The sequence below is a fragment of the Opisthocomus hoazin genome, chromosome 12, assembly GCF_030867145.1.
Source record: "Opisthocomus hoazin isolate bOpiHoa1 chromosome 12, bOpiHoa1.hap1, whole genome shotgun sequence".
NCBI classification, from domain to species: Eukaryota; Metazoa; Chordata; class Aves; order Opisthocomiformes; family Opisthocomidae; genus Opisthocomus; species Opisthocomus hoazin.
The window spans coordinates 7,042,932-7,070,451 of record NC_134425.1 but is presented as its reverse complement, the minus strand read 5'-3'; the positions used below and the strand labels follow the sequence as shown (position 1 = coordinate 7,070,451).

Below are 27,520 nucleotides of genomic sequence, written 5' to 3'. Positions count from 1 at the left end.
CAAAGTGCAACACAAATGAGGTACATCAGCGTACAGAAGGATGGTGCTTTATTTGTCACAAGAGACGAATGCTTTGGAAGGGGATATGAGCTGGGAAAACGCACAGATTTAGTAGCGGTGGGGAGTGTTTAATGGATTTATAACCAGAAGCAAAGTAAATATTGACTGATTTTTATCTTACCTCTTTAAACTTCATAAGCATTGTAATCATTGGTTATTCTAATGTGAAAGAAGAGAGACAGTTACTCACACAGGTATGCTAAAGTTTCTGCATTCTCATACTGTGAAGTCAGGTGATAGTGTAGGAAATCTATATCAGTAATCCTCAGCGCAGTCATCAGAGCATTTGTAATTAATGGTACCTATACCAACTCTAAGGAAAGAGAAGATGAGAAATCACGCTTTTTCCATCTATTTGACTTGGAAAAATGAAAGTAAATGTTGGATTTCAAAAAATAAATGAAATGAGTAGATATAGATCTGCCACTGAATGACCAGTAAATTTTGTTGCGTTGGCAACTGTGATGGTACATGGAATTCACGTGGGTTTAGGAGTAACTGTAATTTATTAGATCTAAAAGAGAACTTGGTAATAATATTTTAGATACATGTTGATTACCAAGTCAGTATTGTAATTCCTGTGTGGTAAGCCAGCATCTTGTCTAAACTGTCTCCAGTGTGAATACCACATGAAAATAAATGGCACTAATGAGAAATATAAGAAATAATATAAAATTATATTACTTTTAAATAAACTTTATTTGGTAGAGATGTTCTGTTTTCATTTTTGTGTAATGCTTTTTTTCTACCAACAGTCCCCATTGTGGGTGTTCATATCTGGGATGTTGGCTCAGGTAGCTTTTCGTTGCACCCTTGAGTTGAATATAAGGAAAAATTCACTTTATTGGTCACAGCTTTCTGCAGAAACTGTCAGTTTAGCCTGATCTTTTTTACTGAAACTGACTAAAAAGCTGGGAATCAAGCACTGTGATCTCAGCCTTAGCTTGTGGTTCCATTGATGCAAACTGCAGGCTGGTAGCTTTACGTCCACAACTCTAAATGGAAGTGGATGTCCACCTTTGGAAACAGCAAGCAGCCAAATGGCCCTGCCAACCACAGTGTATCTTGGAAATGTAGATTGTGTTCAGCAGTTGACACAACTTTTCGTTGTCGTTTACTTCATATACAATGCTACCTGTTTAAATGTGAGCACGTGTAGCAATGCCACCCGTTTAAGTAGCAAAAGTGAATAGCAGCGTCACCTGGCTTGTCAAATAATCGCTGTTGGGCTGTACATGTTACCTGGTTTCATTGTTTCTTAGTTATTAAGAAGAGGCAGAAACTTCAGTAGCCCTATGTTCTTTCCTTGGTTTATCTACGTAAACAAATTTAAAGTTGCCTACAAATGATCCTGACTGACAGAATATACTTTCCCTCAGGTCAGTTCTTTTATGGAAGATGCCAAAGCCTGTCTTTCTTTAAAGTATGAGAGCCTATGTTTTTGATGTGAATAGAAACTGCTCTGGGAATGACTGTGTAGAGCAAGATTACATGGTGCAATTTTAATTACATTGTTCTCAGCAGTGCTACTTGTCTGATCTTAGTGTGAGAGTCTAAATTCAAACCAAGGTTATTTAGCTCTGTAACTGTTAGTCAACTGCTGATATTGTTTGAAAGCTATGACAATAAGTTGAGCAAGTTTAAAATCCAGCAGAGTTTCAGGAGGTTGATCCTCGGTCTCAGAAGTTTTGCACTTTAGCAGGCTGCAATTAATTGGTTGATTTTCCATGGTTTATTGAATGATCTCTGTGTTGGAATTGGCTTGATACTTGAGTAAAACAAAAGCTTAACTACCAAATAAAGTTGCAAATTTAAATGCAATTTAGTTTTTTTTTGAAGGCATTCTGAAAAACTATTCATAACTGTGTCCAAGGGCTATACTTTAATAACTCAGTTTTTAGACTGAAGACTCAAAAAGAGTGTAAGTCTTTCATTTGTGCCTTTATTGGATATATCTGGAAAAATCACCTTTCTACTGGTGACTATTAAAAAAGGTTGAGGGAACTCACTTGAGAGAGCTTGGTAAAAAGCACTTAAATTGTTGTCTCTCTGTCAGGTTCATTGATGGAGAAGATGAGAAGGCAAAAGATTTCCCTTGGAAACAGGGGAAACTTTGTTTCTGTTTTTCACTGGGAAAGTTGAACAATCCACTAAAATGGCTTGAGCAGATTTTCAGGCATGACATTACTCATTCAGCAGCTGGGAAAATAGGCCAGCAACCTACAGTATCCATTTTGAAAGGAAAATATTACACAGTGGATTTATTACTCACTCTTATTTCCTTTTATGTATTGTAAATGATGTGTCATTCTCTATTTCTGAAACAAACTCCTACTGCTGAGTGCTATTTGGAAATTAGTTGCACATGGCACAAGCTGAAAGTTTTATTCCTGGGGATGCCTTTTAACAAAACATTATTGTACATCAAGAAAGACTTTTATAATGATTATGATTCCAGAAGAGCAGCTGTCCATGTATTTGGGTTTTTTAACGTTTCCTAGCATGTACTGACCAATAGTTTTGCTTGTTATCAGAGTGTTGAGGTTAAGAAGCAGTCTATGCAACTCACTGTTGAATTACAGGTTAGCTGTAATTTCGCGCAGAAGGTGACACCAATACCCAGGATTGAGAAGATGGAGGCAATAAAGCCTCTGCACAGTATCTGTGGGTAATGTGTAAAAAGCACTGTGGGTTGCTAGCCTACTTAATGAAAAGCTCCTGCACTTTGACTTGTCTCAATGTATTGCTAGAGCAAGAGAGCTATATCAAGCAATATTTTTTTCTCCCATGTCTGAAAAAAGCAAGTGTATAAAGTGTGAGTCATTGCTGTGGCTTTTGTATAGGACAAAAGATTTTTTTTTTTTTTTTTTAGAATAGTAATTTCTTCTTCTATCCTCAAATCACGAAGTTATTTGTTCTTCCCACTGAAGGAGTGGACAAAGCATCCATTCCTCCAGTGAGACCTGATATTTAATTTCTGTCATTTGCTAAGCTTTCTTACTAATGGCCCAAACTTCAGGCAAGCGTAAATGTGTACATAATTTAGTGAATCTTCTGTTCATCTAACAGTATATCATCATTTCAATTAAATTAACTTCAGACTCATACAAAACTGGTCCTAGCTGAGTGTTGACAGAATCTTATGCCATTGAAAAAAAGAAAAAAAAAATTTAAAAAAAGAAAAGGAAGTTATGACAGATCACATTAAGAAATGACAGATCACTGTAATTATAACAAACCGACCTTGAAGACAAATAGTTTTAATTGTGAACTTGAGGGGAAAAATCCCCATGACCTGCAGCTAATTGTCTAGTTAATTGAAAACCCTTACTAAATAAATTTGTGGCTTTGGAGACATTTTAAAAACATATTGGCGTAAATAAGGTACTTTCTGTGTGGGTTACACTGTAGTTATTTTCTGTGAGTGATTGCTTGTTGTTACTTTTTGGCATCTGCTGGCAGCAATTTATTTACATAGTTAAATCTCCTGGGACACTGTTTCTTCTGCTGAATACAACCTCAACTGATTAGTTTTCAGTAAATTACATATATCAAGAAATTTGGGTTGGGTAGCACTTAGGGCGACTGGTCAAAGATCAGATGTGTGCTTGTGCAGAATCCAAGAAAATTCATGGCCAGTAGTATACTGCCTCTTGATGCTTTATTCAGCCAGCATTCAAAGGACATAATCTGTTATATCCCCGTGGGAATTCTTGCACAAACTCAGACTTCTGTCCCATCTTTCTCCACTATAGGATACAATTAATTTCATACCGACAAACTTACAGCAATTTGCAGAGTCACAACTTATTGAATACATTTGAATGTCTTTGTTTCTGTTTGCTTGTCTCGGACTCAGCCAGTGAAGATTTTGTAAGAATCTAAAGTTAATTTCATCTTATGTTCTCCTGGGGTTCTTAGCAAAATGTTATTTAAATCTGCAAAGATGGAATAATATCGAACATTTGCATTGCAATGGGAAACACTTTCATTGAAACTAACAAAATTTAAAAGAGGCTTTTCTGCGTATTGCTTCTGGGTTTGGGGTCATTTGGACTGTTCAGAATCAATGCAGTGTTAATAATGAAATGTCATATTCCCCCAGAGGTGTGACAGTTCCTTTGAGACTGTAGCTCCACAAACATAGTATCAGTCTAAGTGTCCTCTGCATTTACAAAGAGACAACGGCTCCATTTAAACTGAACTGTGTTGTGCTCAGAAGATCAATGACTGTGATGTAACATGTAAAGTTTTGACTTCTATGTTTTTCATCAGACACACTTACTGACCTCATATTTTTGTTGAAATAGTAATTTTTCTCTAGGGCTTAGAGCAGAAGCTATAGTATTACTGTGCCTTATAATGCAGCCGCTGACCCAGGAGATCGGTCAATAAGGTGTCTACATTGTAATGGATAAGCCAAGATAAATTCCAGCTGAGAACAGCTCATTACAACTCATTTCACTTGATTAGATTTTTGCCCTAAATGAGACAACAGACAGCAAAAGGATGTGTGAAGCTATCCTGTAATGTGAGCCAGTGAAGTCTGCTGGGGAGGGGAGGAGGGAATGCCTTCGGTTTTGATTGTAGTGTTTGTATTTTCCTGTAATTTCAAGCAGCCAGACACAGCTGATGGAGCCCTGTTGGTAGAATAAAGTTGCTGAAGAACATGAGCTGCCATTGAGGGATCTTTCTTTCCAGAAGAAAGGAAAGAGGGAGGATGGTGGGAAAAGGCAAAGAGAAGCAGCGACCTGTCTGTGCTGAAAAAGGCAGGAATCCTTGAGTTTGGTGCCGATGGAGCTGTTTTGCTCATGTAGAACTCCATGATCTGTGAAAATAATCACTGAAATCCCAGACAGTAACCCCAGCACTGCAGGGCTAATACATTTTTTCTTCAGTGCTGGGATGATAGGAGTTGTGTGATGCTTCTGGTTTAGGGCAGGGTTGTTCAGCTTTAGCTCAGAGTACCTGATGCCATACTCCAGCCAAGTGGTGTTGTGACGTGCTAGGAGAAGAGAGGCCGAGAGCTTGGCGAGGTGTGAAAAGATGCCAAAGTATGGTGTTGGGTGTAGCAGAAAGTGAGGAGGGAGACAGAGCAAAGCATCGCTAATGAGGGTCTTCAGTGGGGAGAGGGTCACTCATTCTGGAATCACACATCAGACTCATTACACAAAGGCAGAGGGATCCTTCAGCCTCGTGTCACTCATGGCTCAGGTGAGCTGCACTACACAATTTCAAATTGCTAGCAGTTTTTCCAGCTCTGCTGGGACTATTGGTGGTAGCCAGGTAATGCAGTAGAGGGACAAATGTCATTCTTCCAATGAAAATGTTGCACTTTTATTGGCTGCAGCTGGTTTCTGGGTGAAATCCCTTGTCTGTCTTGATCTATGGGAAGCTTATCTCCTGTCCGTGATATATTCTTGCTACGCATTTTGACAGCACAGAAAAACCTGTGACTATTAATAGGTACCGCATATACTGTGGAAAGGATATTCTCTGAAGGGCAGATACATACACCCTGGTGCCCGCTGGATGGACTGTTGGCCTAATTTTTGTATCTTAGCAGGGCTATGCACAAATCTGGTCATCACACACAAATTGCTTGGGGATGTTTGCCAGTTTAGGTAATCAGTTTGTTTTTGTAAACATTATAAATGTGTGCAAGGATACAGTCTATTGTTTAGTACTTGTTCTCCCAAAGAAGTTGAATATAGATGTGTATTTGTATTAAAAAATTCGTTATATTTTGATGAACATGGTACTGTTGCTCATGTTTGCTCCGGTTTTGACTATCTGGATGCTAAATAACTCATCATTGTAATTTATTTCAGGGACACACAAAGAAATTATGTAGATACAAGAGAGTCATAAACATGCAGTGGGAGATAATAACCTGCCATTGCTGTTGGATTTAAAAAAAATAATCATTCTGTAGCAATTCTGCAGAGCTAGAATTTAGCATTAAACTGTTTAAAAAACCTTTAAAAAACAATTTCATGAAATTCATTGTGTTAATTTTCTTAAATGTTCAGTAAGATTTTTCTTGTGTAAAGAAATATTTTGGTCATACTTTAAGCCTCAAATCCATTATTTCTAGAGCACTTGTACATACGAAATCATGATAACCTCATATCTTAAGGAACAACCTGTCTGACTTCACTGTTGACAGTGTCCTCTCTGGTCTTTAGTCTGCCCCCAAAAGTGTCATGGGGCAGCATGGTTCTCTTTCTATTCTTTTTCCTTCTGCTGTTCAGATATTCTTGCAGAAAAACAGCAGAAATAAACACACTATGGGCTCCCTGCCAGAACCCATGTTCCAGAGATGGTTTTGAAAGCAACTCAAAGGAAGGGAGAGAAGCTGTTTCTTCTAGTTGACAATATTGTTGGCTTGAGAAACAGGATTTCTTTTGTTTCTCAGCTGCCTTTGTCATTAGTTGTTGTAGCAGTGTCCTCTGTTGTTCTTGGATGGATTTAGGTTGTCCGGATGTGTTGGTTCCAGGTAGATTTCATCCTCTCCACATTGACAGGATAATTCACCTCTTGAAGTCTCATAATGCTTTGCATTTCTGTTAGTTTGTGTTGGGCTGCTGTGTGACACCCTGTACCAGAGTCAGGCACTCAACAGTGTGGTGAGTGCTGTCACGTGGTGGCCCGTTACCATCTCCTTAGTTACTTGCCTGCTGTTTTCAGTTAGTGTCAATGTTTGTTGCTAACGAGAGAATTTTTATATACACAGAACCCTCAAAAGTGTCTCTGTTTTCTTCAACCATCACTTTTCTCTCTTTGTAGTTAATGAAGCTCAGCTTAGCCAGTTTCTGTCTAACTTCTGTATTTTGGTAATATCGTTGAGCAGGCAGGACTTTTTAGCAGAACTGAGGGATCCCTGCTGGGCTGGAAAGTTAAGATGCCTTTGTGCAGCTGTAATGTACTTTTACATCTCTAGACCTCTCCCAGGTACAGATTCCAACTTGTAGTTTCAATATGATCTAAAGTTACCTGTTAAAAAGGAGAAGAAAAATTACACAGGATAATTTTCTCTTCATGCTGTAGGTCCCACTGATCTGAATTGGGGCTAGGTTGTATTTACAGAAAAGATACTAACATTCGTTGATAGAGTAATTAAGTCTGTGTGTGTGTTTTGTATTTTCAATGCGGAATTTCCTCATTGAGGAGCCATTTTGTTGCTAGATAACATAAAAATATGAATACCCATACATAGAGAATAGATACAGAGAGAAAATCATGGATTCTGTATTTCTGTTCAAAACAAATTAAACTTCAGAGGATTAAATTTGGAAAAAAATTACTTTTGAAGAGGAATATATCAGCCTAATATGTTTTTGAATATAAGAAATCTGTTTCATCTTGTTTTCTTTTTCTGTAGTTTACAACAAATCCAACTGCTAACCTTTCAATGTTTTAAAATGGTATTCTTTGAAACATCTGTGGTTCATTATCATAAATATCACAGTTATGCAGAAACCTCACATATGTGGCATATCATAACAGTGAGAATGGGATGCACTGAAATGATGAGTCCCAGGAACTTGAGATTTCTTGCTGAGATATATAAAGGGTAGTATTTCCAATCACAACTTCAGTTTCCCGTCGTTACAGTAATGGACTTGGGATTTTGCACAAGAATCTTTTTTCCAGCAGGTCCTTTGATGATAGTAAGCTCGAAGTCAGCGATTAAAGCCTTGGGATGCATGCAGGTATTACTAATAATGAATATTGCTTGGTGGACAAAAATATTCTGTACAATTGACATGTGAATGAGCTTTCTTACAGAAAGGAGTAAAAGTCTAATATAGGAGGCTGAGAAATGAACAGAGGGCGATGAGTGACATGCATGTTGTTTTTCATTGGGAGATGCTTGGCAGTATTTTAATTTTGCTTGCATGGAGTTTTGGAGCCTGTCTCATACCATATGGCATATTAAGCACAATAAAGATGTTCATTTGGCAGCTGGAGGATGACTAGGAACATGAAAAGAGTCATATATGCATCAATAAATTAAGAACTCCACCTTCATGTAAATAAATATTAGATCATTGCTTTAGTTGCCCGTTGAGTTCTTGACAGTGAGACACAATCACTTGTCATGTCTGGTGTAGCATTACCAAAATTTTAGTAGCAGACTGCCAAACGGTTTGGTCTCTTCTTTCTGTGAACCTTAGCAGACTCCTTAGAGCATGCACTGACATAGATTTTGGTAACTACTTTTATTTTTTTGGTATCTGGGGATTGTTTAAATACTGGTCTGAAAATATGTTATTGGAAGATCTCTTTGTAACAGGAGGTTTTATTTCTGAAAAGAGACATTCACTTTTGATCATAGAAAGCTTCTCAGTGGAACAGTCCGAGTTGTTTTCTGTTTTCTTGTATGTGCTTGTTCATCTTGTGTTCAGACATTCTCAGTCCCATGCCCAAATTTCCTTCAGTCTTGGGAGAGAGTTCAGTGTCCAGGGCTCAGCTAGGTGAATAAGCTGTGTAGGTAAGGGACAGTGGTTAGTTCACTACAGTTTTGTAGGTTTTCTTTTTGTGAATGAACCTCACGTATATAGACCTAATGTAAACCTGAAAGGACAGGGAAATTAATTGAATCTAGGACTCTTACATGTGGAAAAGACTTAAAGGTGTCATTTAGTCCATCCTTTCAGTTTGAAGCAGAATCAGGTACTGAGATTGGTCTGGAGTGATTTTGGATTAAGCTGGTATTTTACTAAACCTTGTGTTAAAACCCTGCAACAGTAGGTATTCAGCGTGTCCTCGGCATCTTCTTTTAATGATTAGCTGGAAAGCTTCCTGTCATACCCATCTGAACCTTCCCACAAAACCCTGTCTAACTTCTTGTTATGCTGGTTGGTACTTGGAGGACATGAGGAGTAATTTATTAATCACTCTTTATAGCCTTTGTGTAGAGACTTGTACACAGGCTTTGTGTACACAGCAAGTTTTCTTACTGTGGCCTTTCAATACTTAAAGAGGGTCTATAAGAAAGATGGAGACAGACTTTTTAGTAGAACCTCTTACAGTAGGACAAGGGGTAATAGTTTTAAACTAAAAGAGGGTAGATTTAGACTAGATGTGAGGAAGAAATTTTTTGTGGTGAAACACTGGCACAGGTTGCCCAGAGAGGTGGTCAATGCACCATCACTGGAAACATTCAAGATCAGATTGGATGGGACTCTGAGCAACCTGATCTCATTGAAGATGCCCCTGTTCACTGCAGAGGCAGGGTTGGAGCAGATGACCTTTAAAGGTCCCTTCTAACTCAAACTATTTTATGATTCTATTAGTCTTCATCAGAGAATAAGAACTAAAAAATCCTGTTTGCCCTATATATTCAATGGGCTATGCTATTTTAGAGCATCAGCAATGTGTAGCTTGGTTTGAGAGATGTAATGCCACAGGTGGGAATTCTGAGTAAGTTGCTGAAGCTTGAATTCCTTGGATGTCTCCTGAGTGTCTGGCAGCGCAGCAGCGTGGTCAGTGCCAGGGCCAGCTCCTTAGGCTGTGTAGCTGCTACTGGAGCCTGGTACAGGCAGCTCAAGAACTGTAAATGTTGGGTATCTGCATTGGCTTTTTGCCAGGAAGCAAGTGTTCCTGGTGAGGGGCATCGTGAGAATGACTGGGAATGCAATGCAATCTCATGCAACATTCCCTGGTCATCCCAGCCCAGGAGGCATCACTGATAAAGTTCACATTTGCCCCTAACTTCAGGCTAGTGATTTTATCTAAGGCTGCATTTCTCTTCAACTCTCTTAACAAATGGCTTCAGCTTTGTGTCTGTTGGCGCTTGGTCCAAATAATCTTCCGTGTTCTCTATCCATATGATCACTTCATCTCCTTCCACCCACTTCTAATTTCTTTCCTACATATCAGTACTTCTCAGAGCCTTTTCATTTTCTTTCCCTCTCCTTGCTATTAACCTCGTCAAATACTCTTGTTTCTGTGGTAGAATTGGGAATTGAAAGCGCCAGTGCTTTTGGATGAGATATGGTAAGAAAACAGTTTCCCACTTTCAAACAACTCTGCTTCTGCCCTGCTTGGAAGAAGTTGCAGTGTTTCATAAAGCAAGCTCAATGGATGAGCAAGATATGAAAGATCTAAAAGTGTCAAATTCATAACTCCAAGGGAATACAGAATATAGATTCAAGAACTTCTGATTCCATGTGTCGAATCTGCACGTGGTCTTTGAATTTCTGCAGTGCACACAGATGGGAGCAATGCAGGGATCTCAAGGTTTGTGAGTGCTGAGCAGCAAGGTGGAAGAAGTGTACTCCCACCCGGTGTCACTCCTCTTTTTGAAGCCCAACGCAGCGTGGCCTTTCCTCGAACGTGACCTCTTGTGTTTGCCTGGGTGTTGCTATAGCTCTGAGCTATGACATTTGTTTTTACGAGATTTCTTAATCATAGTTTTGTTAGGCTTTTAATTTTTTTTTTACATTTACTCCTGACATAATTAATTTCCCAGTGAATTATGCCAAATTTTTCCAGTCATAAGCTATTAACAAAACAGTAGATCACAGCAGGTTTTGACTGAGAAGCACATATTTATTCAGTGTAACAAAGTACTTTCCTACCCTGTTTCATTGTGGGGTTTTTGGTGGGTTTTTTTTTTAATTTTAGGGAGGAAAAGAATAAGTTAAAAGAGAATCTACTCGTACTTTGTCAAGGCTGCAGTCTATGCGGTGATTAGTATAGAGAATTTCAACTTCCCACACTTGTGGTGAAAGGGAAATTTTGGGTTTTTTTTGTGGGTTGATAGCTTTAGGAGAGTTTGTTAAAACGCCTGTCATATCACCAACATAAATTGCAACGAATGGTTTTACGCCTGGGAGGCCTTGCTAACAGAGATCCCTCCATCAAAATGCTACCGCAAGCACAAGGCCCTTTCTGCGAGCAGTTCCTGGCCAGAGAGCGCAACGTGGACACCAGCACAGCCTGAGCACCGTGTTTTAAACCGCTACTGCTCCCAAATTCCGTGTTCCCCACTCCCACCCCCCTTCGACTGCAGAGCAAGGCTTTGCAAGCAGGGGTCTGCGACATGACAGACCGAGATAGGTTTGTCTGGAGGGATCGGCGTATCCGAGGGGAAAGAGCTTTTTGTTTCTTTTCTATTTATAATTCCTCTTGCTTTCAGCAAAATTCAATGAAATGGCAAATGGACTGATGAAATTCTGGTTTGTTATCCCACTGTGAATCCAAGGATAGTTCTTTTGCCCTCAAGCAAAGCAGAGGAAATGAGAGCAGCTTTTAGTTAAAAATATGTAAGCAAGACTAAAACTTCTGCAGAAGTCGATCCTTTAGGTGCTGGGACAGTTTTTATGCAAGGGACTGTGGTGGCTGTAGAGTCTGAACTCTCCTCAGTAGGAGACTCCACGGGATCACAATTTTGTTCTTTTAAAACCCCAGCTCAGGCTCCAACGCCTTTATCGATGTGCAGGGTGTGGGCGCTGGCAGCGGGGGCTGCGGGGCCTCTGTGAGAAGGGCGCTGCCTCCTGCTGGGCAGGGGCGGTTCCACAGCAGCCCCGCCTCAGGGCACAGCTGAGCGTGTTTATGAAGGGGCAAAGCACTGCCTGGGAGTGAGGGGAGAAGTGTGAGGGAGCAGTGTGAGCCCCAGGGGCGGAGGAGGAGGAAGGGCTGCAGGCGCTCGAGCAGGGGCTCCGTGTGGCTCCTGCAGACCCCACACAGGAGCAGGCGGGTGTGGCCTGAAGGAAGCTGCAGCCCGTGGAGGGGTCTCCTGTGGAGCAGGGGAAAAGCGTCAGGAGGGAGGAGCCGTTCGGTCCTGCCCATAGCCCCCATTCCCTGTCCCTCAATGCCGCTCAGGGAGAAGAGGCTGAGGAGTTGGGGATGAAGGAGTGAAGCTGAGTCTGGGGAAAGGGTGGGGTGGGGGGGTGAGGAGGGACAGTGTGGTTTTAATTTTATCTTTCTCTCACTGTCCAAATCTACTTTAATTAGCAATAAATTAATTTTCCCCAAGTCAAGTCCGTTTGGCCCACGAAAGTAGTTGGTAAGGGATCTCACTGTCTTTATCTTGAGCTTTTCCATCTGATTTTCTCCCCTCATCCTGCTGAGGAGGGGGAGTGAGAGAGCGGCTGGGTGGGTGCCTGGATGCAGCCCCAAATCAACCGACCAATGTTGATATGGCAAATAGCGTCATATGTCTCATATTCTGTGCCTTATTCTGAATTTTGGACACTTGAGATTTTTTGCTCTTGGTTTACTTTTTAATTTAACTTTTCTCATCAATATTTGGTATAAAATGAAGTTGTAGTCAAATTTTGTAGCCAGCAATGTTTCTTATTCCCTGTGGTGTTTCTGCTGTGGGATTCAATCCCAGTGAATGCCCAGAAAGGAAGGATCTCCTTGAGGTCCTTTGGCAACCCGGTCTTCAAGTTGGTATGTCTGGAAATAGATGCAAAATTTACTAGAGATGATTTTTGTGTAACTTCCCAGGAGTGTTGTTAGGCCATCCAGTATGAGATTCTGTCTGTGTTTTAAGGCCAGTCATATTACGTAGTCAGGAAAAGCTTAGGTATCGCTGAGGCTGTGGGAGAATCTGGCATTATTTTTTTTCTTTAGAAAAGATGACCCAATACAAGTCTATACAGTGAATTTAAACAATTATGCAAAGTGCTTCATTTTCAGTAAAACTCAATTGTCTTTGATCTTCTGTAGCCTGTATTCCTGTTTGTATCCTTTTCTGAAAATGTAATGCAGTTTTTAAAGTTCCAATAGAAATGAAATTTAAAATCAAAATAGCAAGAGCATAAAGAAAAGTGAAAAGTCTACAGTAGTGGTAACTCAAGGAGCAGGTAGGTAATACAGAATACATTGTCTGGAAAAAAATCCCTTCACATGCAAATATATTGTTCAGAGATGTCAAAATCTGAGAAGTTTACCTGGCAATTACAAGTTTGTGGTGAAGACCTCTTCATCATGCAGCTGTATTTTGTGCAAAGTGAATCTACTGGACTCAGTTACTTGAGGCAGAGTCTCAAACTTTTGTACTTTAGAGAGATTTTTCTCTTTATGCCAGCCTTCCTACATATTTTAAATCTTTCGTGTAAAGTGAAACAGTATTATCGACAGCTGCTATTTAATTAAAAGTTCTCATAATTCTTAGCTGTACTGATAGTGGGGCTCATGTACGATATCACAATCCTGGTAGTTAGTAAAAAATGTTACAGTTTGTTTTTTCCATTATGTAACACACTTGCAGTAGATGATGAGGTTGAGTATTCTATAAACAACCAATTTCAAGCATAAGGATTTGCTGGATATCTGAAACCACTTTGCCAGTAGGAGAGCCTTTAGAGATCCTGGGTTACGATGAGGAGGATAACAAGATCTCTACTGCTACTGCTGAATTTGCAGAACTCGATGTGCATCTTGTGCATTTGATTTGCGTGATCACAAAATGTCCGTGTACAAAGTGTTCAGTGTATCTCCTACCTCCCCAATTACTATGGTCAAAATCTTTTCTTCCTTCTGAAATTTTATACCCATAAGATTGGTCTATGAATTATAGTTACACAATTATAAAGCTTCTTTGAAAGTTTTTCGCCTTAGACTGGGAAACATTTCATTCCTAGATCTGCACACAATAACGTAAATATGTTTGCAGTCTATGTTCCAAAGTGGATACTTCTAATTGTGTTTTTTCTTTTTTCTTTTTTCTCCCTCCCCAGTGGAATTTGATGACTGCAAGGGCAATAACAAATTGAACTTTGAAGTTTCTAACCCAGACTTTAAGGTGGAACACGACGGGTCTTTAGTTGCGCTAAAGAATATCTCGGAAGCTGGCAGAGCCTTGTTTATCCATGCGCGGTCTGAGCATGCTGAGGATATGGCAGAAATATTGATTGTTGGAGCAAATGAAAAACATGGCGCATTAAAGGTAAGATAAATTCAAAGGACTAGAAAAAAGTGCCAACGAGATGCTGCTAGATATTTACATGTGCCATCTAGGACTGTAAGCAGTTTTAATCTGGTAGCAGAGAGATCAAAATCGTTTTCAATTCAGATATTGCCGTAACATTTTAGTACTTTGTTAAAATACAATTTTTCCAGGTTTTAAAAGATGTATTACATCAAGTGTAACTGCTAAACATTCATAAAGAATTGATTCAAATGAAAGAACCCAAGTGTCAAAATTGGCTGGTTCTTCTGGTGTACATTATGCTGCGTAACCACAGTTTGGCCATAGCTGAAAATGGAAAATGATAGTCTAAATGTGTAATTTAGAATTTACAGAACCTTTATATTTACTCCAAGTCTAAGAACATGGGAATGAATTCTATGTTGTGGAATTCAAATTTTCATATAGGTTTGCTTCTCTGATATTGTTATGTGTTATACTATAGAAACATCTGCACACAAATAGCAACAAGTATTTGCACCCTGTCTCTATGCACTACTGATTTTTGTTCCACTCTGTCTACTAAAAGAATGCCATATCTTTTCCTTTCCATGTCTGGATTTCAGTGTAATACTAACTTCATACTATGGGGAAAAAGCACTTCACAAATTGATTGAATTGTTTGCTTCACACCCATGAAAGTAACAAAAGGAAATGTGAGATAGCCTTCACTTCTGTGTCATGGCATTTAGGAGAGAGGCAGGCAAGACAGTTGCTTACTAGACAATTAAGCCTGGTACTTTTACAGACCTGTAATTTCAAGGGAGTATAAAGAAGCCATAATAAAAATGACTGATCTATTGTATTGTTTTGGTATTCGGCTGCCAGCATTCTCATTATATTTCCAACAATAGGTTAGTATAACTTAAGTCCTACATTAAAAAAAAAAAAATAGCTTTAGGGGAAAGGTTGAACAAACTTCTGAAAGTCCATGGCTGTAGAAAGGTTTTGGTCTGCACTTTAAGCTGCACGTGATGTGGATATAGATTGCCAGCAGGAGAGAAAGTACCAGAATGGGTAACTGCAGAGAGCTGATGAGAATATTTACATGGATTTTAGTTTTATTTAAATACACTGTTTTTTCACAAAGTTACATTTTAACAAGGTGATACCTGAGAGTGTCTCTTACATGGTGAAGACGTGGATTTAGGACTACACACTGCCAAATGCATAGTAGGTAAAGTACACTTGCAGGAGCTGGTCACTTGGCTGTCCTGTGTCTCAAACTAGCAAGGCATGCTCCTTCAGGTGAATTCACAAGAACGTCCAAATGATTTTATTTTCACTCCAGGTTTTGAAATCTTAGGAGCAGTTTCAAAATGAGGATTCTCATTCTGGAGTTAGAAGTTACTGAAACCACAGAGAGGAGTTTGAGACATCTCTGACAGGAGGTCTGGAGTTAAACTTCAGGGAACTGGTTTACGTGTGAATGTCTGACTCTGAGAATCATATTCTGGAATTTTACTCTGATTTTCTTTGAGAAGCAGCTCTTCAATATCTTTGCGGGGGAGATATTCTATCATAGTTACAATCTAGGGGAAGTCTTGCCTCATGAGTAGGAATTAACAGATGTCTATTTGCGCTGACTGACATAGTTTTGTCAGTGACCTTTCCTCTGTATGTCTTATTTGGTTCTGCGTAGTCTCCCCTCAAGATATTCCAGCAATATTAATTAACGCCTAGTGTTGAAATCTATCACCAGATTACATTCAAAAGCCAAGTCTAATTTGGCCCCACTCCTGGATTCTGTTCCAACCATTTTGTGTTGCTTCAGAGAGAGAAAACCAGTCTAAATCTGGCATATCCTGCCACTTGCCAGTCTTCCCTCAGAGATTATTTCTCAAAGCAATATCACAGCATCATCTCTACCTACATACATCACTTCTTTATGGATTTTGATATTCAGGTCATAACTAGAAGATTATCCTTTTAGCATGGCGCTTCTTGGTGTCTGCAGTGCCACTGAGAGTTACATGATGCATTGATGTGTCCTGGGAAATCCATCTAGTGAGGATCATCCTCTTCTTCAAGGGACTATAAAGATCTTTGGGGCTGGCTGTCCTACTCTGGCCTCAGCCAGCGCTCTGTAGTGGTTAAATCAATGTTTTTTACCAACCATTTCAGCTATTGTTTCCCTATTTTAGACATAACACAGACAGTCTTGTCTTTCTGTTTGTCATGCTTGATAAAGATTACAGCATCCTATCTAAAGTGATTTTATGATAAATTTGAACTTAATCCTGTACTTTTACAGTCTGAATGTGTCAGCATGGAAGCAGCAGAACTGCTCCATCTGTTTATGTAAAGAGTCTTGGCTAAGAAATGCTCAGATGGAACTTTAGTAATTCAGCATAATTCTGTGGGGTTAAGATGAGCACATGCTAGAGCACTGCTTAGCATTCAGTACTTAGCGTGCAGTACCTTGTTTAATTAGGGGATAAGTAGTTCTTAAGTATTTCCCCACTGCCAGCAACTGCTGTTTCTTTTCTGAAAGCATGTAACCTACATCTGTGAAATCCCATTGTTAATGTTTCTAATTGCAGATTCCCAACATGTTTGGAAATGACTGACAGCAATGGTCTTTAATGTGCTGACTAGCAGTCTGAGCCTGGGAAGAGGTAGCATAATTCTTAAAACTTTGTGGTTGATACCAACCGTACTCTAAACTAATATTGAAAATATTTAGAGGTGCAATCTGGAGCAGAAAAGCTTTTGGTATTCTTGTGGTGGAGAGTTGTGGTTCTTACCCACTGAAGATGTGGGAAGATTCCAGCTGGCATCACTGATCAGTCCTGTGTGATGTACTTGAACTAACTTCATGGCCAGAGTATAATCAGTGGCTGCTAGAATACCACTTGCTATCTAACTCTGCCTTTTGAGTCTGAAGGGTATGTTTTCCTACTCTTCTGCTAGACGCATATTAGATGTGCAGATCCTCAGCTTGCTATCAAAGGGTGGCCATGACTACAGTCTGAGAAGGTAGATGGTTCCTCAACATCATCAGCCAACTTGGCTGGTACACTCTGATCCCAGAATCTTTTGCAGGGTCTAGTGACAGAGGAGCAGATACAGCACTGCTGCTTTTCCAGATGTCTGGACAGTTTTGCAAAACACCCATGAATGTCTCTACTTACAGATCTGCATACGTGCTATTGAGAGCAAAAATCTGTACATCAGATTACAGTTAGATTGCTTTCCATAACCTGCTGCTGGTGCCCATTTCTTCCTGTGATTTTGGCCACATATATTGGTTTCTGTCTTGACAGAGGGGCATCTTCACAAAAAAGCTACTTGCAGTTTTAAGAGGCCTGTGGAATATGAGTACACAGAAGAGTTGCTATGGGCTGGTGGAAGACGTAACATTACAGTGTGTCATCTACTTAATAGTTAGGTGTGTGTACACACGTATACCTGCGGGCAGTCAGAGTGCCCAGTGAAAGAAGTGACGTTCACTTGCCTTCTCCGTGGGGCAGTGCTGGTGAGGCATGCACATCTGTGCTCGTGCTCTGCTTTGCCCGATGCTCACTTAATACCCTTTCACACAGTCAGGACTTCAGTGCTTGGTGATGTTAAAAAAAATACTTGGAAATGTTTTGATTTACTCAGGATTCCCAAAATGAACTTTGTGTTTATTCTCAATATTTCACAGAATTGCTAAGGTTTAGATCCCTGCTGGAAACGTAAATCACTTGCAAACCCTAGTGGGAACAAACTTACCGAGCGAATGAGTGGCAATAATTATTTGTTTTAACTTATTTCTTATTCAATGCTTTGTCCCTGCTTTGTTTTATGGAAATAGTAGGACAGCTGAAAACTGGAAATTTCATTGCATCTAAGCATTTGACCAGACTTTCGTGGTTTTATTTATTTATTTAAGGAGCCTGGTTTTGTAGAAGACAGAAAGTATAGCCAGTCCTCTGTAAAGTCTCATAACAGATTGTGAGTTTCAAAATGCAGCAAGCTGGGAATTGAACTGTGTCCTCCAAGGCTAAATAAAATGATTGTCTGCTAGTCTTCCTCCCCCTCTGTAATCTAATGCTGGTTTTAATGAATATACCCTCAGAACACTGGGAGCTAAAAGAAAAACCTTGGGAAACAATCTTTCTCTGCCTTTTTTTGTGTGTTGGTAAAATGCAGTGCTTTTTTTATTTTTCCTGCAGCAAAGGATGTTATTTAGGACTTTTATTTGTTACAGCATCACAGACGCAGGGTGAGGGTGGGGGAGAGTGAGATATCAAGAGTCTGGCACCAAAGCAGATAAGAGGGCAGGCAGATATTCAGAAATTCTAGGCTGGTAGTAACTTCACTGTATGGTGCTCAGCAGTCTTCCATACAGAAGGATGAAATGATTAAATAGAAACTGTCAGACCCTCAGGACACTTTTCAGGCACTAGATGGAAAAGGAAAAAGAAAGAAAAGAAGAGATAAGAGGGTGGAGCGCACCCTGAGACAGCGTGTTGTAGACAAAGAAAGCGTAAAATCATCTCCGGTGGTAGCTCAGGTTGAAGGAAATGAAGTTGCTCTAGTCCTGCTACTCTGTCCAGTCCACTTTGTAGCACCTAGAGGCTAGTCAGATATGCTGCTTCTACTTTTCCGTTTGTCAAACCATTACTTTTCCCAGCATCAATACCCCACTATGTTTATTATAGCGGGGACCGGAGAGGCAGCCTGGCTGCAGACTTCCCTAGCCGCCTTGCAGACCTGAATTCTGTTTCTTACGAAGTCACTGCCTGAATGTATATATTTCTGCAAGCTGCTTTATGCCTCTGCCTCAGTTTCCTGAAGTATCAAATAGAAATAATGAAACTAAGCTCCTTGGATTTAAATGTTAGCATTTCTTGTTTGTGTCTTGTTCTCTGCTTTATCCCTGCAGTATAGAGATTGCAAATTTTATTGATATGAGATAAAAAGTGCCTAGAGCCTTAAATCCTACATGTATGGCTTTCTGCCTTAGAACAGATGATAAAGGATCAATAATCTCATGAATCTGGATTCTCTCACAGAAAAAATACTCATGCAAGGAAGTGAATAGTTGAGTTTAGTCATCTGGCAGTTCAATAATTCATTTGGAAAATAAGATAAAGAATCAGCCTCTCTGATATAGCAAGCATTTCCATTAATGTATATTAGCATTTTTTCAGTTTAGAGTTCCAAATAGCCTGAAAATGACTCTGCAAAATTATGAAGATGGACTTTCATGAGATATTGACAAACAGGTGAGACGAGTTTCTTACTATTAGATTTCGCATATAGCAGTTGCTGCAGAAAGTAATGCACTGCATAAATAAAATACCACATTTTGCATTTAATTTTAAGACACAAAATAGAGTAAGTCACGGGGGTACTTCAATATCTATGATACACTTGTTAGTTGTTATACAGATCAAAACAGTATATAGAATACCATTTCTTTTGGAAAAGCTGTAAGGTATTTTGCCTTTAGATATGAAGGTGTCCAGGCACATACAGATGGATTTTCTTAAAGAGTAAACAAAAGAAAATTCATCTTCTCACTTTGTGTTCAGTTTGGCAGAAAGCTTAACCTAGTAACGTTCTCGTACTAGCCATTAAATGATTAACTTGTTATTACTTTTTTCCTTTTGTTCATTACCACACTGCAAACACCTGTTGACTTGGAATTCATGCATAAAAAGCTGAGGTATAAGAGATTTTAGAATTTATTACCTGTGTGTTGATGGTATTTGGATAAATTACTTTTTTCTGCTTAAAGTATCAGTGAAAGGATGCAAATTTTTTTTTTTAAAGTCTGCAATGCTGCACTGCAGGTTTCACAGAATCCATCTTAATTAATGTCAGTGAAAGCAAGAGTTTGTTCTCATCAATGGGTCATTCTATAGTATCATTTAGCTGCCTTTTTGGCTATATTTTTATGAAATTCTCTGTGTTCCTCACTTGCTGTTGGGGAAACAACAAAGAGCTCCTTTTATATAAGAAATCTCAACCTTTGAAATAAGCTATTTTCCGTAGAAATTCCAGTCACTTACTTTCCCTTTTTATCCTTCAGCCTGATCCAGAACCTGCTGAAATAATCAGATTCCAGCATATGTTAGATCAAACCCTCGAAGCAGGAGTTTTATCTGACCGTGCCGTATGGATGTGACTCCTGTACCTCTTTGCCGTACTGTTACTGAGGGACCCTGCAAGTCCCATGGCAGGGCACAACGGTTATGATTTTTCATATATAGCCATGCTCCCCCTTTTACTTAGTTCTGGAGCAGAGCCTCGTCTCTGTTGATAGGCTTGTGCTTTCCCTCAGGCCTGGACTGAATTTATCTTTGCAACTTAACTCTGCAGATTCCCGCCACGGAAGAAATGCAGGTTTCATCACTGGCTTTGGAGTTTGCTCTGACAAAGATCCATTTATCTGAGAGTTGTTATGCTGCCAAGAGATGTGGCAGTTGCTATAGCAACAATTACATATTGTGTTCAATACCAGAGTAAATACTATAAAGAACATGAGCCACTGGTGGTTTTCATTAGTTTAATGCTCCGATTTTGGGCAAAGTATGTCTTGTAAGTTTATTCACTGTATGCATAAATGCTTAGATCAAATGTGTGGTCTAGGTTTCCATTTCTCTCAGTGCGCAACTTCAGCATGTAAATGAGAAGTACTTGGTTATTTAAGGAGAGAAAAATGGCCTTATAGACTGGAAACATGAATGATTGACTGTGAAACAAGAAGGTGTTAGCTTGTGTGAATGTTCAGTGCTTTTCTCTATGAGTAATCTACATTCAGATTTTATGTGAACTAGGGATATATTTATCCAGGAAAAGGGACTTTGCGCTTTTCAGTAACAAGCAGAGCTAAGACAAGTATAGAGTATGTTTAACAGTGACTCAAAGGTGAAATGAGATGATTTTTGAAACAAATGTAAACCTTGTTAATTATTCCAAATTATTAACAGACTACTGAAAAGTGATAGGCAAAAATATTCTAAATGAATGCATTTTATAAAAAACATTTAGACTCATAATTCCTTTCAGCCCTGAACTGCATTTAAACTTCTCAATTAGTTCTCCCTGCAGTAACAGGTATCATCCACAGGACATTTTTGCTATTGCTTGATGTGCTTCTGGTGTAAACTTAAGGTTTTTGTGGAAGCTCAGGACCAAAAGCAATTCTGGAATGCAACTAATTTTATTCTATTTTCTTTTAAAACACGCTTAGGTCTTATCCTTCATCCGTAAGACTTAATGGCAAAGCTCCCATAAATTTCAGTGAGAGATATCACTCAAAGATTGCTGAAATCTTCTATCTGAACTAAAATTCACCCTGGCACAGAGTGCTGAGAAAATACCTATTTACCTCTTGCCCCTAAAACATTTTTATGAGAGTTTGAATGGTAGATGAGTTGTGTGGAGACATTTTGAATTGACTTAGCTGCTTTTTATGATCTAGGATGCTAGCTGTCCTTTATCCATGAAAAAAAAATCCACTGTGTTTTGTGAAAGAGTGATAAGTCCTCATGCATTGATGTACAAATTTTTTTTTCCTGTTGTTGTTGTTCTGAGTCCAGCCTGAAAGTCTTCTGATAATACAGAGATAATTGTGCAAATCCTATGTGTTAATCTCTAGAGACTGATGGAGTTGTCTGGAAATTTGTGCCAGAGGTGTGGGGAACATTTAAAGGAACCATTTGGAAAAGGTTTAAATTTAAAATTCATTGTAGTAAATGCAGATATAAGTGGGAAAGCAACAGGCTAAGTGTGATTTAGTAGAACATTAAGCCAGATCATAAAGGATAAGTAGATGTCTCATAGGATATGTAATATCTTTCATTTATAAAGTGGCTTTCATCCTGTAAGATCCTTGAAGTGTAACTAGTAAGTACGAGGAGAAATAAGATGTGTCTGCATGTCTATACACATACATCTGTAAAAAGAGGTATTTGCATATATATCTTTGTTGTTGATGCTTATAATACTTTTTCACATCAGGATAGCGTACTTTTTAAATGAGGGGTTTAGGAAAAGGACATGGTGATTTCTATCTGATATAAATTTGCCATGACATTCTTCATGTCCTCAAATCCATAATGAACAACAGATATTACAGAAACCAGAAGAACCTGTGAAATTTCTGGTACAGAAGAGAAATTACCCATTTCTTCCACAGTTCTCTCATTCAGCATGCAGGAGTGATGCAGTCAATCTATGACATCTACTTCAGTTTCACCAGTGATACTTCAGATTTATTAACGTACAGAGACAATTCCAATAAGAGATCAAACGAAGTTGTGTTCAAAACTAAACTCAAGGTTCTTTTTTGTGTCAGAGATGAAAAATATTGCTGGTGTTTTCCCACTATAAGCTTTTCCATCAGCTTCCAGAAACAAGGTGGATTTGAGAGCGAGCCATAATAGGAGAAATGATTCACATGAAAAGATGATTTCCTGAGTAAGGGTTTAGTCATTTCTCTCCATCAAAGACATCAATAATCATCCCTAATGATTGCCCCTATAGTTCCATGCTGGTTTTCACAAACCCGAAGGAACATTTATTATGGTTATTACAGTAACACCTATCTCAGCACACATCTTAAGCATTTAATGGAGCATCACAGGATAAAAATCTACGTTTGTCCTCCCCCAAGAATTGATTCTGCCACAGCAAGGACAGATGGCTCCTTCTGGACCTAAAATTCCTTGTCTGTTGATCATCACAATTTTGTTGCTTTCAAGAGTGTTCTTTTGCATCTTATTTTACAGCTGGTTTTCTTCAGTACCTAGGATAACTTTGCAAGTTGAAGAAATATTCAGCATAAGAATGATAAAGTTAAAGCTTAATGTAATTGGGTAACTCCATAATAAGCAACTCTGCTAAAGTTTACTGTCATTTTGGAGTTCAAACTGAATGACCTTTGCGTTAAGCAGTGGATCCATCTTAGAAAAAATAGTTTTACTAGTTGTTTATGTATCTCCCCCCCCCTCCCCCCTTACTGAGAGGGTTCCTAGGGATAGTGATTGCACGGGAAGAGAGGGGTGGGGGCAGCAGGTTGATGTGAGCTGGCCAGTAGTCCTGCTATGTGCAGTAATTGGCTGCTGATAATGCGTTTGGTACCATTAAAATTCCGGAGTGCTCTTCATTACTAGGGAGAAGAGATTCTTGTTTAAGGTAACTGGCAAACAGATGTACTAGCAGGAAAGGAGACTGGATCTTGTCTCTAGTTGCTTAACAGCCTCACTATGACTGTAGTTTAGTGCATAGCAGTAAACAAGAAGTTTCCTGGTGAATAGGAATAGATTTGTTAAAATATTTTTAGTAATAGTTCTGGTAACTGATTTGATTCAAGTTCTAGCAACACAAAATCCTCTAGTCAGCAACTGTTCAAACTACTGTGAACAGATACACGTGAATTTACCTGCAAGTCAGCAGACACCCTTGTGGTTGATGATGTTCAATACTTGTTCAACCATTTGGCATAGGTTTGAACTCAGCAGGAAATTATCTTGAAATCATTTTGTCTGTCATTTCTATCTCTAGAATTACCTTGTGGTTTTGAGATAAATGAATCATGGATTTAGCATCTGCAGCTTTTTAAGATAAGGAATAGACTATAATCCTTTTCAAATGAGAGCTGGATCTAGCTCTTGGTGTACTGGCCTTCTTGTAGACTAAATTGTATAATCTTAGTACAATACTGTAGCTTCTATTGCTTAAGAGGATCCTTTTTTGCATCATCAATCAGAAATGCGTTAAATACTTTAAATAAAGTGCATTTTTGTCTATAATAATAACTAATCACACTGGAGAGCTACTGAATATTTTATGTGGCCAAGTACTCTGTTCTACAGTTAATATCAAGGCAGTATGGATGAACTGTTGGGGGGGGTGTTTTTGTTTGTGGTTTGGTTTTGGTGGTTTTTTTTTTTTTTTAATGGTCTCTGTCAAACATGTTATGACACGACCTGTGTATTCACAAAGGGAAATTCAGAGTCGTCTTTTTGGTGTGTGAGTGTGAACTTTCTCTTCAGATTACTTGTCTACCATATGAGTATAAATGACAAGATTTTCTGGAGCTTTAAGGATTTTACTAATAAGAAAAGAACACAGAGTTAAACACTTTCATATCTTCCTGATACCCAACATCTTTTCAGAGTTACTAGAACAATTGTGCAAAAGATATACATCAGATGAAACTTTATACACTTTGCAGACTTGATAATCTACAAGCTATTACAAAATAAAAAAAAAAATCCAATTTCTTTAATTCTACTACATCCCATTTGATGCTGTATGTTAACATGACAAAAGTTTGTGGGTTTTTTTTTTCTCTTTGGATTTTTTTTTTACACTATTGAACACTACTGTGCTTTATAAAGATTTATCATCTAATCACCTGGAAGAAAGGTGACAATACAAAAATATGGAAGACTGTACCAAATTTTCATTCTCAGATACCAACATAGAACTTTTTTGTCTAGGATTTCAAGCGTATGATCCTGTGAAGTACTGGACTATCCCAGGAGATACTGAGAACTTTATACATGCACTGACATTAGTACATGTTAGTATCACCTGAGCTTTTTGACCTTCCAAAAAAGAAATGCTAGTAAGAAATCTCTTCGTGTTTGTACTACTAATAGTTTAAAAGGCTATATCAAAATGCAGAAGGTTTCCTTCAAGCACAGCAATGTGGTGATAAAATATCACGTCAACCCCTGTGAAATAGGGCACTTGAGTGCTCTCATGAGGCATATGATTTTGATTTGGGTGTTGTTGAACTCACTAACAAAAATTCCAATAAATTCAAAATTCCTGATTGGCTGACAAATACTACACTTTGCAGTTTCGTCTCTGCGTAGGAAGAATATTCTCATACCTGTGACATTTTTCTTTTCCCTGTAGATGAAATAAAACGTCTGCCACTTCTGTTTGATAGGAAATTCATGACTGCTGAAAGACTATGTCGGTAGACAGAACCCCTCATGGGACTAGGTGTACTCTGTCATTGTGCTCCAGTGTGGCAGCATCTAGCAACAAGAATATTCAGACTAGGTCTTCTGTTCTCGTTGCTGGTTTTGCTGCAAACTATAAACTCATACCTTAGGTTAAGGTGATTATTACAGTAGTATTCTGTATTTGATTTGGCCTGCATTAATCCTACCAGCCTTTTGCAGCAGATTTGGCTGCTAGAAATAAAAACACTTAGACCGAATTTAGGAAATGAGAATTTCATTATTTGTTTTGGTACTGGCTCAGTCAACAGACATCAATTATAGACTCATTTATTTACTGTATAAAATGTGTATAATATAATTGTATAAAAAAACTGAACCTCTGTGCTGAGAGGCTTATTGGAACGTGTATTAAATTTCTAGCTATGTCCAGAGAAACCTTGTTGGTATATTAGTGTGGGATATCGTGCAAGAGGGACTTTTTTCAATGCATACATTGTAGTGTTGTGTTGAGAAACATAGGAACATGTATAGGTTGAGCTTTTTTATTAAAAAAAGGGGAACAGTATGTGACAATTTTTCAGCAAAGTCCTGTTACTTCATTAAAATCATAATCTTAAAATTGATACAATTGGCTGTTCTATGCACTGTTTCAATAATGCCAGCAATTTGATACTGTGCAGTTTTTACTTGTTTGCCCCTCTTGTTTTTCGGCAGAGGTAAATTGTTTCAGTAGCAGGGCAAGGGAAAAACTGTCAACTCTTCTGTGTGATTAGCCTAATACGATGCAAACTTCTACCCATTTCCTGTCCTTTTTCCTTATTCTGTTGCCATATGTGTTCGTGAAGGAGGAAGATTTCTCCGATTTATGTCAAAAGAATATGGATAGCTTAAACTATGTGTCCTTAAACACTAGTGTAGCTGTGCAGGGCAATTTAAGTAACTTTCTGACTTTATCAGCAGACAACTTTTATTTTCTCTGTGCTGCTGTTTTGTGTTGTCCTTATGTGATTTGCTCTCTTCCCCCCAATCCCAACAACCATCCTTTTGAAGCGGATATGTTCATTAAAGTCAGAAAAGTCTGTCACAGTTCATGTTGACTCTCAAATCGGGAATTAAGATGGAGGTAAGGGGAAGGGATGCTAAAACTTCAGTTTAGAAATCAAAAGTCAAAGTTGGAGAAGATTTGGCTCTGAATTTGGCTATAACATCTATAACACTTAAACTCATTGCTGGCAGCGTATGTGTATGTGCAAGGTAAGGCTTGAAGCTTTAAGTTACGGGCATGATTATTCATGAAACCGTGTAATTAGTCTGTCATAGGAAAACATAGAAAGCATTACACCAAATGCAATCCCCATTAAGTCAACAGGAGTTGTTCCACTGGCTTTAATGAGCTTTGAATCTACTCATAAATCTGCTGTGAGGAGTGTCCAAATCAAAATTTATTTGAGGGTGACCTTGATGTTAGTTGGTAATGCTTCTGTGTTGTATAATTGCCAAGAAAACTGAATGTATTAGTGGGACTATTGTGTGGTATAGTCCTTTCTGTTGGATACTATTAGCATCAAGTTGACATATATAATAATAACAATTGTGCAGATTGTTAGTGGGCAGTCACAGTATGCCAGTTATATTTTGTGTCTATGAAATAGGAGGGGTTAAAAAAAATTATTGAGTTATTTTAAATGTGATTTGTGTCTTCAGCTGAATCCCTGCAAAATTAATGCCTTTTGATCAAGTAGCTCTTTAGAGGTTCTCAGAAGTTTCACACTTATTTAGTGACTTTTTATCTCAGAGTTTGTGTATTGACTATAATACTTTAAAATTATATCTCAAATTTGTAAATACCGTAAGGCAAATTCTGTTCATTCCTATGATGTTTAATAAATTTAACATCTGCCAGAAAAGTTCAATCATCTGTATTCCAAATGGAAGTGTTTCCTGCTTCCACATGTATTATTTAAGTCAATTAGAGGAAAAACATAGGAAATATTTTCAAAGTATAAAAGAGAAAACTTTGCTTGAATATTTGTCTGCTAAACAGAAATGTAGCTGATTTACTTGAGGGACTTAATTACTGTATCTTCTAGTGGTACAAGAACATAGGATAGTTAGAGGGTTAGGGGGGGAGAAATTATTTTGGTTTTGTTTAATGGCTTTCCTAATTCCTTGTCACTGCTGGTAATTATTGTGTCTTTTCTTTTAGTTGGTGCTCAGTGCATTAGGCTGTATTTAGGATCATTTTATTAATTGAAAATGTGTTTTGGAACAATTGTGAATTAGATAAGTGACTTGATTAAGACTCAGTCTTTAAAACTGTAAAATGAGAAAATGAGGTGAGGGAAATTAATCTTGACTCTAGACAATAGGAAGATAAGACTCCGGTTTCCAGTGTAAGGGTATGTGTTTAGGAGAACGAAGGGAGAGAGTAAAAACATTCTTCATTTGCATTATATCGCCTTCATTTTACTGTAGTAGTATAGAAGCACTGACAAAGAATTGTGGCTTTTGAGACCTTGTTCATACATGTAGTAAAAGATAGTGTCTGCCTAAACAGCTTCCAGACAAAACAGAAGCTGGACAAAAGGAAAAAGTGTTATAATACTGT

The 27,520-nt window shown here is 38.5% G+C and overlaps 1 protein-coding gene across 2 annotated transcripts in view; it reads left to right on the top strand.

Moving 5' to 3' along the window:
- Positions 1-27,520, top strand: part of CDH13 (cadherin 13) — a 518,767-nt gene that overhangs the window by 161,655 nt on the left and 329,592 nt on the right. For both annotated transcript variants that reach the window (XM_009945345.2, XM_075433867.1), the window contains exon 3: positions 13,761-13,969. In XM_009945345.2, the coding sequence (XP_009943647.1) occupies positions 13,761-13,969 (209 nt within the window). The remainder of the gene's footprint in view (positions 1-13,760; positions 13,970-27,520) is intronic.